The 16,808-nt window shown below is 44.8% G+C and overlaps 1 protein-coding gene across 1 annotated transcript in view; it reads right to left on the bottom strand.

Annotated features, from left to right (window-relative positions):
• The window catches only part of uxs1 (UDP-glucuronate decarboxylase 1), a 16,958-nt gene extending 4,964 nt beyond the window's left edge, over nucleotides 1–11,994 (bottom strand). The window contains exons 1-9 of the mRNA XM_076160535.1: nucleotides 11,273–11,994; nucleotides 8,710–8,737; nucleotides 7,302–7,350; nucleotides 6,349–6,392; nucleotides 4,830–4,890; nucleotides 4,267–4,447; nucleotides 1,731–1,835; nucleotides 1,546–1,605; nucleotides 969–1,090 (exon numbers count right to left, since the gene is read on the bottom strand). Coding sequence (XP_076016650.1) covers nucleotides 969–1,090; nucleotides 1,546–1,605; nucleotides 1,731–1,835; nucleotides 4,267–4,447; nucleotides 4,830–4,890; nucleotides 6,349–6,392; nucleotides 7,302–7,350; nucleotides 8,710–8,737; nucleotides 11,273–11,360 — 738 coding nt within the window. The 5' untranslated portion in view covers nucleotides 11,361–11,994. The remainder of the gene's footprint in view (nucleotides 1–968; nucleotides 1,091–1,545; nucleotides 1,606–1,730; nucleotides 1,836–4,266; nucleotides 4,448–4,829; nucleotides 4,891–6,348; nucleotides 6,393–7,301; nucleotides 7,351–8,709; nucleotides 8,738–11,272) is intronic.
• Between the last annotated feature and the right edge of the window lie 4,814 nt (nucleotides 11,995–16,808).

Below are 16,808 nucleotides of genomic sequence, written 5' to 3'. Positions count from 1 at the left end.
ACTGACAGACGGATACGGAACACGAGCTCGTTCCGAAAAACCCCAAACCGGGAGCGGCTACAGACGGAGAGATAAATAAATACCAAACGCCTCAGAGGAACAACACGGCTATCAGATCATTAAAGGCTGGCATCAATCAGCTGAGATAAGCAGGAATGACTCAGGGCCTGCTGGACAAATTGGGGGGAAAGGGGAGGGGCGAGTCGTCTCTCATGTCCATCATCTCACCCGTCACGCTCACCGTTCCTGTGGAGACGCCAAGAAGACTCTGAGGCTACGAGTGTCAGTTTGTGTGGAGATGATTTCACTCGCAAACAAGGCGAAGGCGCCGCAGAAGGAAATGAAGGGACGTGTCCGTGTCGCCCGCTCGCCCATCTGCTGCCGAGGCCACTCACACAATCTCATAAATGTAGATAGTGCGGAGACGTGTGTGTGTGTGCCGAGCGCGCGGGAGATTATGTGTGCACATGGCTGAGCAGGGGAGCGACTGCGTGCAACGAGCGAGAGAGCGAGCGGCACGCAGAGATCTTCACGCTTCATTGTCCGCCCCTTCACAACGGGTCAACATGTTGTGGCCACAGATGGAGCAGACGGAGACGACGTCTTTGTTCCGTTTCTCTCCGACCCTCAGAGAAACGCTGCAGCGCCGTCTTTACTGTGAACTAACTGCGATGGTTTTCACTCAGCACTTCATTTGTAAACGTCTCTACTGTTGTGTTTCTTTATTCACTATCTGGGGTTCTACAAATATTCTTACCTTCCATTCCCCTTTAGTCAGGGAAGGCAGAGACACACTGATGTTCTGCTGCCTTGGCTCGTTGTTTGGTCTCAGTGTAATAAGATCTCTGTGTGTGTGTGTGTGTGTGTGTGTGTGTGTGTGTGTGTGTGTGTGTGTGTGTGTGTGTGTGTGTGTGTGTGTGTGTGTGTGTGTGTGTGTGTGTGTGTGTGTTGTGTTGTGGTGCCTCTACCTGCTTCATGTAGGCGTAGCACATGGTTTCTGCCACACGCTTGCCCTCATCATAGCAGGCTCGGGGGCCGATGGGGTTCACGTGACCCCAGTACTCTTCATTTTGAGGGTGCACCTCTGGGTCTGGAACACACACACACACACACACACACACACACACACACACTGTCAGCTCCAGCCTTCAGACGTGTATGACACAGTGAAGGTTGCCCTCTGTTCTGTGGTGGAATGGAGATCAGGTATTCAAATCAGCAAATCCCTCTGCTTCCTCACGCACTCAGATTCAATATCAGTCAATAAAGAGGCAGGTGTGTGTGTGTGTGTGTGTGTGTGTGTGTGTGTGTGTGTGTGTGTGTGTGTGTGTGTGTGTGTGTGTGTGTGTGTGTGTGTGAGTCAATCAGTGCTTAACTCTGGAAGATTCCTTTTGGCCTTTTAATCCTGAGCTGTTGTCGCTGGGTGTCTCAAGCAAACTAAGGCAGTGTGTCCATCAACGAAGAGAAAGAACTGAGTGATGAAGGAGCACTTATCTGCTCTGACTGAGGTGAAGGGGAGAACATACTGCCACGCCTCGCTCTTACCTCCATAAACCTCTGAAGTAGAAGCCAGGAGAAGTCTGGCGCCCACACGTTTGGCCAGACCTGAGACACAAACAAGACAGTGAAGAAGAGGAGACAGAGACAGAGACAGAGGAGTCCAAACCCTGGATGAAGACTCAGCAGGAGCAACCAACGTTAATGAGTTTAAAGTGTGTGGGTTTGCTCACCCAGCATGTTGAGAGTGCCGATGGTGTTGGTCTTCAGGGTTTTGATGGGGTTGTACATGTAGTTGGGAGGAGAGGCTGGAGAGGCCAGGTGATAGATCTGATCCACTGTGGAGAGCAAGAGGAAGAGGAAGAGGAGTCATGTGAACTGACAAAACACTTTATACGGTCACTGTTTTCAAAGTGGTAAATCTTCTGGAGCTTCGAAAGAATCTCTCTGAAAGTGTGTATGATGATCTCCAAAAAGACATTGGAGATTGAGAGCCTTTACAGTTCCCCAGACCTGAGCCGGCCACATTGGCTTCCTCTCAGATAACTTGACAGATTAGAGGAGGAGGAGGGAGACGTGTGGATGAAGGTCAGTCTGTGTGTGTATGTCTGTGTTGGTGTTATGTCTCCAGTGCAGCCCAGTGATGGAGGGGAGTGCACAGTGAGTTGGAGTCAATGCTGGAAGACACAATAGAAAAAGATTGATGTAGTCCAACTAGACGTTACCGAGACAACAGATCCCCCTGCTTTAGAAGAGAAACAGGACTTTTTTTTCAATGTGGGATTAATGTGCAGAATAAAGTTCACAGCTGTGACTGATTGATCCGTCTCCTGTTAGTAAACACTGCAGCGTTACACAGCAGATTCCTCCTCCTCCTCCTCCTCCTCCTGCAGCCAAACCTCATTTTTCAGCTCACAGCCCAAAGCTCACGCCTGCGGGGTAAGAGTTGGAGAGTAGATCGATATTTGCCTTCAGGCTCTTCACGCTCTCTTCAACAAATCATCTTTGATACGGAGGGTGCGTCTCTCTGTCCTGCTCTCTCTCCTGAAGGAGGCCCTGGCGTTCTTTAGCTCCTTCCCTTGGGGCAGCGAGCCTCTCCCCGCTAAGAGAAGACGAGCCGCCGTGTTCCTGCAGAGAAGAGTGGCCTCAGGTTGGCCTCATCCCGTCTGCTTCACATCTGCTGCAGACAGACGCAGGCAGGCAGGCAGGCGGAGGTCACAGTTTGATGAAGTCAACAGAACTACGGCGTCCCGGCTAAAAGGAGCAGTTTAACCTGAAGGTCATTCAGGTCATTCAGGTGACTCAGGTGATTTCTCTGCCCTTTTCCTTGCATTCTGTTCCATCCTGCAATTTTCTAAAATGCCACATTTCTTATTTTCTCTTTTTCAAAGTCACCGTTTTGCCAACTGATTGCTTTGAACTTTTCACACTTTCCAGAACATTCTCACCTTCCACCTTCATTGGCAGCACCGACTAAAAGACTTAAGCTTCCTGTCTCCAGTGTAATGGTCCGTTTGATAAGACCCCCACACACACACACACACTTATACGACTGACTGCAGCAATGTGCCTGCTCATCTACGGCTGAGACACATTTTCAGTTTCAAAATTCTTATTTGCTTAAGCAGGAGAGTGTGTGGTCAATATATGGTTCACATCAATTGTATCTGGAGTGAACCTACAAATGAAATAACTGTACACCCTTCAGCTGTGATGATTAACAACAACAACAAGTAAAGTATAAGTAAGATAAGAATAATTATAAGAATACATGATTGAAGCTTAGAAGGTTAAATGAAGAGTATCTGAAAGCTAAATCTATATTTCTCCAAACACCTGGCAGTGAGTTCAAACCCGACCCAACATGAAGTCAAAGCCTCCAGGCAGCAGCTGTCAGTGTCTGGCATCAACCACAGACCTGAGTGTGTGAAGGCTGCTGGCTGAAGTACACAAGCGCAACAACAACAAATGGAGCCCGGCATCACTCCAAGCCCTCACACATGACGAAACAAAAGCAGGGAGCAGCCTGATCTCTCTCCAGCAGACACAGAGGAAATGAAGAAACGGCACTGGCCCCCGTCAAGGATCTCTACTGAATGGTGACAAACACGTTTCATAAGCTGTGTGCAGTCATAAGAGCAACCGGGACTTCATGAAATAAAGGAGCTCCACAGATAAGAGTCACTCACACATCATCACAGCTGTTATTTCCTTGAATACCCGTGTTAGGACAGCAGACTGAATGGACGGACGCCTGACGCCTGATTGAAAATTCTGTGTGATGGCCGAACGCTGTCATTTGCGTTTCAAAGGCAAAGCGAAACATTTTCTTTGCGGAAAAACAGAGCAACATACGGAGCGGAATAAAGGGAGAGCAGGGTTGTGTTAAGCATGTTATGTACACTTGATACACAATGGGCCTATTGTGTGTTCTTCCAGGTGCACAGTAAGCTACCGGGAGAAACACAATATTATTTATAATGAGCACTGATCCTGACGGGAGTGTTGACTGAAGCTGTGACACCAAATGCTCAGCCTGCAGGATTACAGGAGGGGAGCAGGGGCGGGATGGAAATAAAAGGAAAAGAGAAATAAAAATCTAATCAATGTGTGTGCTATTAAAAAATAATTTATATGAATTAATGATCTTAAATAGTGATCTTTTGTGTTTACTGTTGTGGTTGGTATTTGTCATTCTTTTAGACCTGGATGAGTTCTGGATGACGGACAGCAGCACATATAGAGTGTGTGTGAGTTCTTCTGGCTCACCCTCGATATAAAGCGGCTCCACCACGTCGTGATTGATCAGCTCGAAGTTCTCGTGGCCGAGCCAGTGCTCCACGTTCCTCTTCCTGCCCGTGAAGAAGTTGTCCACCACGGTCACCTCGTGGCCGTCCATCATCAGCTTGTCCGTCAGGTGGGATCCTACAAACCCGGCTCCACCTGTGATCTACAGGAGAGTCAACACATGACATCATCACCCTACTGACCACAACAACACAAGAGCCTTCAGACTGAAACATGTGATCTATTGATCAGGTGATCGATGGACTGCAGCAGTGCCACCGCACTACAGCAGCTTAGTGATAACACACACAACGACTCCATCATGTGCAGTGTGTTAGTGTGGCTTCAGCTGTCAGGAACACAGACCAGCAATGCAGCACGTGTCTCACACACACACACACACACACACACACACACACACACACACACACACACACACACACACACAGTGAAGGAGGATTTGTACATAGCTCACGATAAAGTAAGCGAAGGAACTGTGCAGCATGTACTGGCAGTGTGTGTCTGTGTGTGTGTGTGTTGCATACCAAAATCCTCTTCCGATCCTTCTCCGACAGGAATTTCACCGGTGGATATTTCTGAGAAAAACTGTAAGAGAAGATAAATGAGACAATAAGTCCAGAGTGACCTGCATACAGGATACATTCACCAGCTAAACTATACAATCATACACTTTACTCTACCACTTCTTTTAAAATCGACATTACGTTTTCTGACTGTGCTTAACTGTCTGTCAGCAGTGTGAGAGAGAGAGAGAGAGAGAGAGAGAGAGAGAGAGAGAGAGAGAGAGAGAGAGAGAGAGAGAGAGAGAGAGAGAGAGAGTGTTGTGACACATGTGGAGAATCATTCCAGCCGTTCACCGCAGCAGAAGAATCAGACGAGACAATGTAAGTCTCACGTGTCGCATTACGTTAGATTACATCACCAATTAGGTTGATTCCCTGATGTTCGATCCGTCTGCTAAGTGTGTTAGCTTGATGTTATTATGAGTGACAGCCCTGTGAAGTGGCTGCTGAGTGTTTCTGTCAGTTTGCTGGTGTCGTTGCTTGGCGTGTGTGTGTGTGTGTGTGTGTGTGTGTGTTAATATCTCCCTGCATCCCCCCGTACCTCGCCATGTTGACTCTATATTTTATATTTGTCTCTATTCTTGTTTATCTGCGTCTCTATTGCTTTGTGTGAGGCATCACGCTGACGCACTGCGCCTCAGGCCGGCGCCTCACCTTCAGGCTACGCTCACAGGCTCAGAGATTAATATTGAATCAAGTCATTCATTATTTAAGGAAATTAGAAAATTAGTATCTGCATTTCCACAGGAAACAGGGGAAGGAAGAGCGACGTGACAATCTGGATAAAGGAGTGAGGAATCATGAGGAGCCTGAAACATGCAGAACTGTCTCTGGATCAAAAGACGAAGAAGAAGCGTTTGCATCATAAATTCTTGCGTGCATGTTAGCTGTTTATACTTTATCACAGCTTTGGTACCCAGAGGCTTGCAGGTAAACTGATTGTGCCTCCCTCAGGTGTTGCAGCAGCTTCACACACACACACGCTGGTATTTCTTAGTGATAAAGTGAAAGTGCTTGAAAACCCTGGGTCCGCCTCGTCTCCACCCATTGCCTTTAAGGAGATAGAATCGTGTGTGATGACGTCTGCCCCTGAAAACAATCATTACCACGTACATTTTTTGTTTATCGTCCAAATAAAGAAGCTGTGTTTGAACAGTTTCCATTCATAATCCAGGGTTTACGCCCCAATTCCCTCCCTGTATCTTCCCCTGTGTTCAACGCAGATAAGGGCCAGGAATCAAATGGTAAGGATATTCAGGCAAGCAACTCATATCTGATTTATTCTAGGTACATTTCAGGTTCTTTAGCGTTTCCTCACTGGAGATTTATTCTATTTATTTGTTTGCTTCTCTGTTTGCTCCTTTGTTACAGTGATGTGGCCATGGAGTGGATGTGCCGGTGTAATTCCACACTAAAGGACACATCTCCATCATGAATAAAGAGCCAGCAGCTGTTTGTGTTAGAAATCCAGAATACAAACCTCTGTTCCAGATCGTGAATCTTCTCTCTGAGCGGTGCCACGGCCTGAAAGCGAGAGGAGAGGAGAGGAGAGGAGAGGAGAGGAGAGGAGAGTACGTCAAGGACAACTGAGTCATTTAGCCTTTGATGTACTGTCCCTTTAAGAGCCGTGTCAACACACAGAGCAGCATGAAGCGCCTGCACATCCATCTGAAGCAACAACGCTTTAAAAAAACAATCAGAGTCAAACGGGAGTAAACATGAAGACTCAGTAGGGGAGGTGATATTCTGCACACCTGGAAAATGAGCTTCCCTAGTGTCAACTATTAGATTGTAGCCAGAATATTGGGGTCGATTCCCGTGGCTCCTTGATTTGATCTTTCCAGCAGCAGGTTGGGAGGGAAGTGAACATATTGTGCGATGATCTTTTCACTCCTGCACATGGCATACATTACATTTGTCCGTGCTTTGCGACGGAGCCGTCAGACGGAGATCAGGGCCTGAAGAGCCCAGCGGCGCACTGGAGTGTGTAATGAATCGTGTGGAGTGAGAACCACCTGCTATGCCAACCACACACACACACCACACACACTAGCTCACGTACATCCTGGTTGTGTGTGTGTGTGTTGCATGCAGATCACCAATTGTAATGAATCATAATAAATACTAACAGGTGAGCAAACAGAAGTCTGAAGGAAATGAGTCTAATTTCTGCTCATAATCATGATATAGATTCTTTATCAAACCTCCAGCTTCAAACATTTCCTCTGAGACGTGAGGGAGGAAATGTCAGCAGACCACAAAGACAAGCCGGCTGTTTGAACTGTAAGGTTAATCCTGTGAATAATCTTATTTCAATTAAATAACATACTTAAGGTCGAGCCGATAACAAACTGAATTTATTTAACGCAGAAAAAGAGAAAGGAAGGAGCGCCTGCACAGGCATGGGGATGTAATGAGAGGATGATCACTCACTTCATCGATCCTCTGCTCAATCTTCATCTCTCCGTGCTCTTGTATTGATCTGTGACGGGAGAGAAGGGAGAGCGCTTGAGTTCAGGCACAGACGGCTGCATTCACACACATGTATTTGTTGTTGCTTCCTGAGGTCGAATCCTCAAATTCCCCATCTTGAGGAAACGCAACCCATTCATGATTATCTATCAACAAAAATCAATATCCGCCCTGTAATCCCTTAGGCTGTAGCTAATACTTCATTCATCTTCATCATCATTCACTGTTACCATCATCTTTAACCACGTCTAACTTCAGGGGACGGACAGAGCCCGCACATATGAACGCCACAAGCAACAATCGGGATCATGCAAGCTCTTCAAAACCAATGTGACGAGGAGCAAAGAGGGAGCAGCCATCTGTCCACACTCAGAGCGGGTTTGAGCTGAGGCCTGTGAGGGAGACAAACGTCACGCGACTCAAAGGCTGACGAGCTGCCAAAGCAGATGAACACCTGAGGAATAGGGTTTAGCTGAACCTGTTGAGCTTGTTGATGATCTACTCAACACAGGAAGATTGGACATGTGGGCTACCAGACGTCCAATCCCAGCATTATGGCAACAAAGGAGACAGAAGGTTCTTGCTCCGAAGCCTCTCTTACTTGTGCAACACCTTAATAACATTGTGTGGCTCTCAAAAAGGATTAATGGCTTTGTTTGCAGGTCAGATCGTCGTGTGTGTGTGTGTGTGTGTGTGTGTGTGTGTGTGTGTGTGTGTGTGTGTGTGTGTGTGTGTGTGTGTGTGTGTGTGTGTGTGTGTGTGTGTGTGTGTGTGTGTGTGTGTGTGTGTGTGTGTGTGTGTGTGTGTGTGTGTGTGTGTGCTACATCATTCATATACAGGTGCGGAGTTAGAATAGCATGTTCTGACCTTTTACCCTTAATATATTAATCAAGAGAGCGACTCCATCTCGCTCCCGGGATCCCACAGTGCGGCAGAATTCCATCATCACACATATTCATATAGTAATGACGGCGAATCAGGGGGCCAGAGCCAATCACAGAGTGTCTGGGAACTCTTGATGGAGTGAAGCGACCTCATCAAGCCAAGGTGTGAATAACTGCGGCGTGGCAGCGGTCACATCTCGATGGCGATCCATTACGTTCGTGTACTTGACGGTGAAAATGGGAACCTTTGACTCGGGCTTCTAAATTAATGCGGCGGTATTAAACTCTTCAGATCACCATGGCGACGGCAATTAAGTTTCACCGATAAATGTTTTCTAGGAAGTCTCTGTAGCAGACACACAGACGAAGATGATTCTAAAAGTGATTCACGGCTTTAACACCGATTTCCATCTGGATTCCTCGAGAGACATTTTGTTTATGTACGAGGCAAAAAATTGAGAATAAGGAAAAAGAAAAGACATTACCTCATGTTTGTATACGTTCCCCACACAGCTGGAAGAGAGAGAAAACATCTGGTCACAAAATTGCTTCCGTCAAATGTAAATGTAAACACTCAGTCTGCCTAATGGAGACAAAGAGCCAAGCTGCAGACACACAGAGATACAGAGTCAAAACAAGAGGACACTCATTAGAATAAGGATATTGGTTAAATTAGCACAGTCTGTCATGAAGTGTGTGGGGGAGAGAGAGAGAGAGAGAGAGACAATGGCTGCATTCCCTAAGGTCTTCAATTGTTTCCACATTTCCCTGCTACTTAATATCATCCAGTGGAAAAGGAAAGACGAAAGGGGAGGAAGGAGAGGAAGAGAGAAACGGCAATTTAAAGAAAATGAAATCTCCGCTCCTCATCTGCAGCTGAGGGCAGCGGCGGCACAGCTTGATCAGGTGTCAAGACGCCGCTCCGTACTGTCGTCATGGTCACAGGAGCAAATGGATGGGACGTATTCTGCTGTCATTGTTCACCATTCCCCCTGGCATCATATTGGCAGGGCGTTCTCACAACTACAGCAGAGTTTGTCTCGGTGGAATTCCGGACTGTTTAGCTTGGAGGGAACGGTCCGGGGAACATTCCTCCTACTGGCCTGAGTGGCATCTTGTTGGAGAAGTCACCCGTATGGAGAGCAGAGAGGGGGCAGCTGTGCTTTCAAGGAGGCAGGAAAAGAGGGAGGGAGGTAGGGGGGGGGGGGGGGGGGGGTTCATCCATAAAGCTTTGGTTGGTTAAATACATTAAGCCGGGGATCCAGCAGGGGTACATCCTGTCAGGAGACCCAGACTCTGAAACGCACCGGACCACACCAGCTGATTCTCTCACACTCTCACACACACACACACACACACACACACACACACACACACACACACACACACACACACACACACACACACACACACACGTGAAGTATCTGTGTACAGATATGTCTTATATGATAAATATCATTGATTTTTATATTATTATAAAGCTAATATATATTTAACCTCTAAGCACAGACGCTTGCCCTTATTCATTCATAATCACTTCTCAGCTTTATTAACTCTAATGACGTTGATGAATGTTTCACTCACTGGGGTTCTGTGCTGCCCTGAACTCTGCACTCACACTCACACTTCTCCTGTTTTATTTTATTTATTACCTCCTCTCATCAGCCAGCGCCCGGCCCAGCCTGTGCCAACAACACTGACACACACACACACACACACACACACACACACACACACACACACACACACACACACACACACACACACACACACACACACACACACACACACACACACACACACACACACACACACACACACACACACACACACACACACACACACAGGGAATGAGGCGCATAGTGTAATGAGTAGGATTATCTACAAGGCAGTGATATCAATAAAGCCTCTCTGATGTATTCATCCTGTGACTCGGGTGGAACATTACCCTTTGCGTGTTGGCGACAAATGAGATTCCCAGAAAGAAAACTACACGTCTTCAAAGAAATGTCTGGAAGTTGCACTAATGCAAAGATCAGGGAGCTCCGGTCGACTGAGCAGAGGAATAAGTCATTCCTCACAGCTACATAATAAGGTCAGATTCAGTCATACGCAGCAGAATACCAGCAAATCTTATCAGCGCCACATCCTGACTGATTCCTTATCTACATGTTGGCAGTCGGTTGCCTCCTCCTCTGTTGGAAGAATGTCTGAATATACAGTAAGAAGCTAAAAGACACTAAAACCCCCTGCTATCCTTGCCAAAGCTTTCAGGATCAATCACCAAACACACAGCACTTCACAGCCACACTTCCTTTTATGCATCTCCAGATGAAATCCGCCAACAACCCAAAGACATCAACCAAGGTCTATACAGGAGGCGATGTGAAATGGACTTGGCCCGGGACGAACACTTCCTTGTTCATGTGCGAGTCTAAAGAGAGTCACTGAGACAGAACAACAGACTGCTGTGCTGAAGAAATGATTCACAAAGAAGAAATAGTAATGGGTATAGAATTGGAAAAATCTGTGTTGTGACTGAATCCCTCCTGAGGCAGAGGAGCAAGGCATCGTACACACACATCCTCTGCATCCCAATTCAGGACCATCAGCTTCCATCTGGCTGAGGCCTTCACAGGACTCCAGTACCTCTTTCTCTTATAGACTGATCACTGAGACCTAAACCAATGCTGTCTCCTCCTCTACTAGTTAAATGAAATGTTTAAGTTTATACCTGACACCTGGAACAAACACAGGTGAGTCCCATGATGTCATTATGTACAAGACAGGTGACAAGACATGTTTCACTTCAACAACTGACACCATGTTTACAAGGAAACACATCCACACAGCTCCAGTTCATCTGCAATGTCAACAGAAACTCAAAGACGATCAGAAGCAACACTGAAGTTTAGAGAAACACTGTTCACGTCTGACAAGGACCAAACAGCTGATAGGACGGGTTTAGTCACAACATAATGGATAAAAGCACATTAAACTACTGACATGAAGTTGCTGATGGTTAGGAGGGTTGAATGGTCTACTTACAGGCAATGTAGGCGATCAAAGCGAGGGCGAAAAGGAGCTTCATCATTCTTCGATTTAATCCTGATGCCACCCAGATGACTCGCTTCATTATCTGCTCCGTGCAACAGGACCGGGAAACCGTCGAGCCGAACGCGTTCAGCTCAAACTAAAGCATTTTGACTCACAACCGGGCAACAATGTCTTCATTTCACGCAGTAATGTCGCAAAGTAACTAAGTGAGGAAAGCAAACCCGCTGCTACGTCGACACCGAGCCGCCGCAGCCGTCATACGTGGCTAGCGGGGCACGCACAGGTAGTCAACGGGCTACCAGGTGGAGAGCTACTCCGGCAGCCAAACGCTTCTAAGTGTCTACGGGCGCCGCAGCATCGTGTTCTAACACAGGGCGACGCTCGGCTCGGTCCGCGGGTCCATTTGCAACTGCGGCAACGGCACCAGAGCAACTAACAAGAAGAGCAATCTAGTAAGCAACACATTAGCATGTAGCTGCTAGCTGGCTAGTTTCTGAACTGAGGGGCGACTTCTCTTCCGTCCATAGCTGCCGCTGGAATAACAAACACCCTAGAACCCTAGCCCGCTCATATATTCATGGAAATGTCGAGACAACAAACCGAGTCTTCATGTTAGCGGCGCAGAAATGCGTAAATGTCGCAGTTTGTTCCTCTCAGTTGGGCCGAGACACTTCAGATGAGCGATGACTCTGCGCTCGATGCAGCAGCCTGGGATCTGCAGCTGGACTGAAAGAGTCAGTTGTGTGCGACAGTTACAGACTCGATCAGCACCGAACTGACGGTTCTTTGTTTACATCGTCGGTGTTTCGGTTAATAAGAACAAGTTATTGTAATGAGTTAAGTTTTATTATTCCATATTAAGACGTAGTTTACGCATGCAGATTGTTTTCACGTCAAGCACGAACACAATCGCTTCATTCATAAACACAGGTAACTTTCCACAGAGCAGCGGGGAAGTTACTTTGTTGCCTACCGAGTTTATTTTCCATTTCCAGCAACATGAACTTGTTTTGACGTTTATTTATATTTCTTTATTGACTTTGTACAAAAAAAACCCCGTAACTTGTTGAGTCATTCTCAGTAGTGACCACCTGTTATGCTGCTTGAACCAGGATGGCACCAGCAGGCAGCATTATAACCTTGGTGATCATGTCGTAAATGTAGTAAAGTGGTTTCAGCGTCTTAAAAGTACTCTTAAGCAAAGAAGTTAGAGGATAATTTATAATGAATTGTGTGTTGCAGATACCCTTTATATCAGGAGCCAAGGCCCAACAGCTGGAATATAAAAGGAAATCATGTCGTAAATTTAGTAAAGTGGTTCAAGTGTCCTAACCTTTCTGCAAACCTAAATCATGCCTTAGCTTCCAGATGTAATTTCTTATGAATATATTGTTCAGATAGCCTAAAGGTTAGTCCTAAGTAGATAAAGTGCCTCCACCAAGGCTCAACAGATAAAATATTATTGTGTTAACCCCCAACCACAACATCTGCTGACCAAACAACAAATTGAATCGTAGATCTATCTGTAGTAGTGAAGTAGGACAATGAGAATTTAACCCAATGGTGATTTAAAAAGTTTGTCACAGAGGTCTCACGTGTGCATATGTGTGCATGTTTGAATCTTGAATGTGTCGTACAGCATAAACGCTCGTAATGCTGGTCTAATAATTGGACTCTTACAGCCTCGTACAGACTTGTCAGTGTGTGGACAGTTGGAAAATGTGTGTAACAACATTCTGCTAACCTTGATCAGCTGTCCCCCTAGGCTACTGCCCATATTTGCTCTGATATATACCTCGCAAGGTTGAAGGTTTGTGCCATAAAGAAGAACTGGTGAATAGGAAGTAGTCAGCTTTTATTCATATATAATTATGGCCAAGTTAGGTCAAATTTGAGGCATAGATTGAAGTCTTTTCCTCTGCTTCTCACATTCATCTCTTAGGATTTGTACATTAATCTTTAAGATATCACGTTTTTCCTCCTGCCAAGCATAGCAACTCTATAAACACTGATCATGTAGTCCATATAAATAGGATGATATGTAAGAGGATATATATTCATATTAACGTTTTAAAGGTTGGAAACTTTGTGTACACCAGCATGTACAGGAAAGTGGGGATTCATGTTGCTGCATTATTAAATGCTGCCGTCTATTAAATAAAGAACCAGCTGCTCCTTCCTCATGTAATTTTAAAGCTGAATTTTAGAAGCAATGAAATGCACATTCACCATCAGCATGTTGGGGAATGTATAAACATTTAATGTACAACCATCTCCTAATTACCACTTTTGGCCACAGTGGCTACTCCACAATATAACTTTATTTACACTTTATTGTAAAGAAATGATACATTTGACATCAAATATGATGCAATGATTCAATTAATAATTACCACATGGAAAAAATAATAATGTAATTTAGCCAGAGTTCAGTCCTTTAACCTACACGATGAATGTAAATAGGGCAACTTGGGATTTAACAGAAAGTGTGTGAATATGAGGGTGAAACATATTCATGTTTGGTGTGGTTTTAATGGTCTTAATGGGTGAAATGATGTCACTCCCACAGTAATTCCCTCCAATTAACCCAGTAGAGAATCAAGCATGCATGCAAATTCTTCACCATCCTCCGGCTCCCAACCTCTGACTTGCATTTGAACAAATTATGTTTCCATCCAAGCAATTCAAATTGTAATGCAGCTGCTTCAAATATCATAAAAACCTCTGTTGTATACATTATCTTGATATATTGCATGTACGTTACAGGGTACTGCAAAGGTTTTTGATCGTGGCCCATTATTTATACTCTTGGTCCCTGAACTGTATCGTAAACAGGGTTAGCATACAAATGTCTATTCATAAACAAATCCATATTCAATTCAATATTCAAATAGTTATTGTTGAAATGTAAAGTAATTAATGCTCCCTTACACACACCTAGAAGCCTTCAGCCATGGTCCTGGATGGTTCTCACACAGGCGACATGTGTAGTGGTGAGGAAGTGTCAGTGTGCATCTTCATTCACTATGGTATTCATGTAAGGTGGGTTCTCTGTGTGGTGATACGTTATTCATTAGACGCTCCCCTTAAGCAGTTCAGTCTCAATGAAATATTCAGTGCTTTCTGCCATAGCCATAGGGTAAACTTACATCAAAGCATTTTACTATTTCTTTGCACTATTCCAAACTTTTTTCACCTTGGCAATATTGATTGAAAACTGAATCGACAATCTAATTTGCTTTTCACATGGAACTCAATCAACCCCCTTTTGTTTTTAACATAGCTAAAACAAATTGCCTGTGGATCCACAAGGGTCCATTCAAAGGTCAGTTGAGTACTCAATATGTATTGTTTGTAGCGTTACATTTATATTGATTTCTCTACATTGGGGAACAGTTAGATGTAAATATGTTTCAACTATTTAATTAAGCCAAAAACACTGTAAACAAGTATACTGTTGGGATTTCAATGTTTAGGAAATACAGAGCACTCAGCAATAACTGAGTTACATCTGCAGATAATTAGTCCCCTTTGTGCTCATGGGACACTGGAAGTCTTCAGTCAGTCACAGCTGTGGTGCTGCCTCCCCCTTAGCTACACTGCTATTCTATCCAATCAATGGATCATTAAACTACAGAATGTCACCAGTCAGTGATTTGCAGGATGAGATACACTCAAGGTCACTGTAGTGCTCTTGAGATCAAACACAAACAATATTCTCACAGTGTCAGCAAATTAGGACCACAATCTCAGAATGCGATAGCGGCTGGGACTCAGTCTAAGGGGGTTTGTTACATAATGCAGAGTGTGACGTGCGTTGGACTTTTGTTGCTCTTATTGCTGAATGTTGTTATCACCAGTGAGGCTTAATAAATGAAGAATGGAATGAAGTGAATGGAAGTGAGGGTCCTTCTCCATTGTCACATTGTTACCGCATTCAATTGTGCATTTTATCCTGGCCTCGGCTTAACAACACATGAGGGGAAAGAAATACTCTGTGCAATCTTTCAGCCCAGCTCACTAGTGTCTTATCCCATAATCCCTCCTGCCTGAGGGCCGATTTAAACAAATATCAATACCTGTATTTACACATAGATGAGCACACAACAAGTACAGGCTGTGTGAGGGAAGAAAGTGCAATGGAATTCCTCACACACTTGATATATTCACAATCAACAATCAGCAGCATGCCCATCTGGAGATCATCCAGTTGTGCAGAACCTGAATTGCACAACTCATTCATTCTCCTCTCCTGGGAGGCATCGGGTCACTGATGCAGATCGCAGTGACTGTGTGATGGAATTGTAACTCATCATTTTCCACAGATCTATCCAAGGGCTCATCAAAGTTAAATATACATTAATTCATCAAGAAGAAACCAGAGAAAGTGAAGTATAGGAAGCAGAGATGAGATGATTACAGGGGTCTATCCTGTGATTTTTCACATCTTTACAGGCAGCTCGATCTTTGGGAGGTTATAATTTTGGTATGATTTCCAGAGCAACCCAGCTGTTGGTGGAGCTGTTTGGTAATGGACCACCTGATAGCATTTAATTATGGGAAATTGCATGTAAATCCCAAAGTGGGGGTTAGTAACAGCCCACTTCAGCCTGGAGCACACACTGAGTGATGGTCATAATGGTTCTGTCATTCATCTCTGTGGAAAACTCTGCACAGACACAGGGTTTGGTTTTCTTGTGAATTAGATATTGACTCAGTTTATCTCTTATTTGAAGGCTGTACACACACATTTTATTTTTTCTAGCATACACTCTGGTGCCTCCCTGAGTGGCTGTGGACTTCAGGTCATCATATTAAACTAACAGTTATATGAATTTAATCTTTCATAACCTCTTGTGTGTATTTACGAGGATGTTTTGTTTATTATGTTGTATATTTTTGCTTGAAAGACCAGAGGATGTTGTTGACATTGATATTGTTAACAGTCGCTCAACAATATCAGCTAATGTGATGAATAACCTGAACACTGGCTGCATTCCAGTCAGCTGCTCTGGTGCCAGGGCTCTGATATGACGTACGCTCGCTCACCATTACACTCAAGTGCATCTACTGGTTTATATTCACCACTCACAGGCATAAACACAGTTTGAATGAATGACATTAAGTAGTGAAGTGATATAATGTAGATTCATCCAACGTAAACAACTTAAATCGGGGGTTGTACGTATTATAGGGGTTATAAATAAGATCCTCAGCACTCATTGAGCATCTGCTGCGTATCCTGGTAACCGCTCAGGCTCCTGCTGCTTGACTGCCAGCTCCCATGGCGCCAGGTGATCTGGAATTCTTCTGTTGGAGGCAATTTGAAGCTTGTTTGTGGATGTGGCTTAAGAGTGTATTTCCATGTGGAATATATTGTATTTCATCCCCCTAACCAAAACAAGGAAATGTTTGTCTGAACTGTTTTGGTGATTGTACGAACAAATTATTTATTATTGTTTTCATACTTTGGTTCACTTCCCTGTTTTTTAATCACAAACGATCAACATATGTTTGAATGGGCTTC

This window comes from Genypterus blacodes, unplaced genomic scaffold (assembly GCF_046128005.1).
Source record: "Genypterus blacodes isolate CSIRO-AG114 ecotype Tasmania unplaced genomic scaffold, CSIRO-AGI_Gbla_v1 ptg000106l_1, whole genome shotgun sequence".
In the NCBI taxonomy this organism is placed as follows: domain Eukaryota; kingdom Metazoa; phylum Chordata; class Actinopteri; order Ophidiiformes; family Ophidiidae; genus Genypterus; species Genypterus blacodes.
The sequence above is the reverse complement of the archived record's forward strand: the minus strand, read 5'-3'. Positions and strand labels throughout refer to the sequence as shown.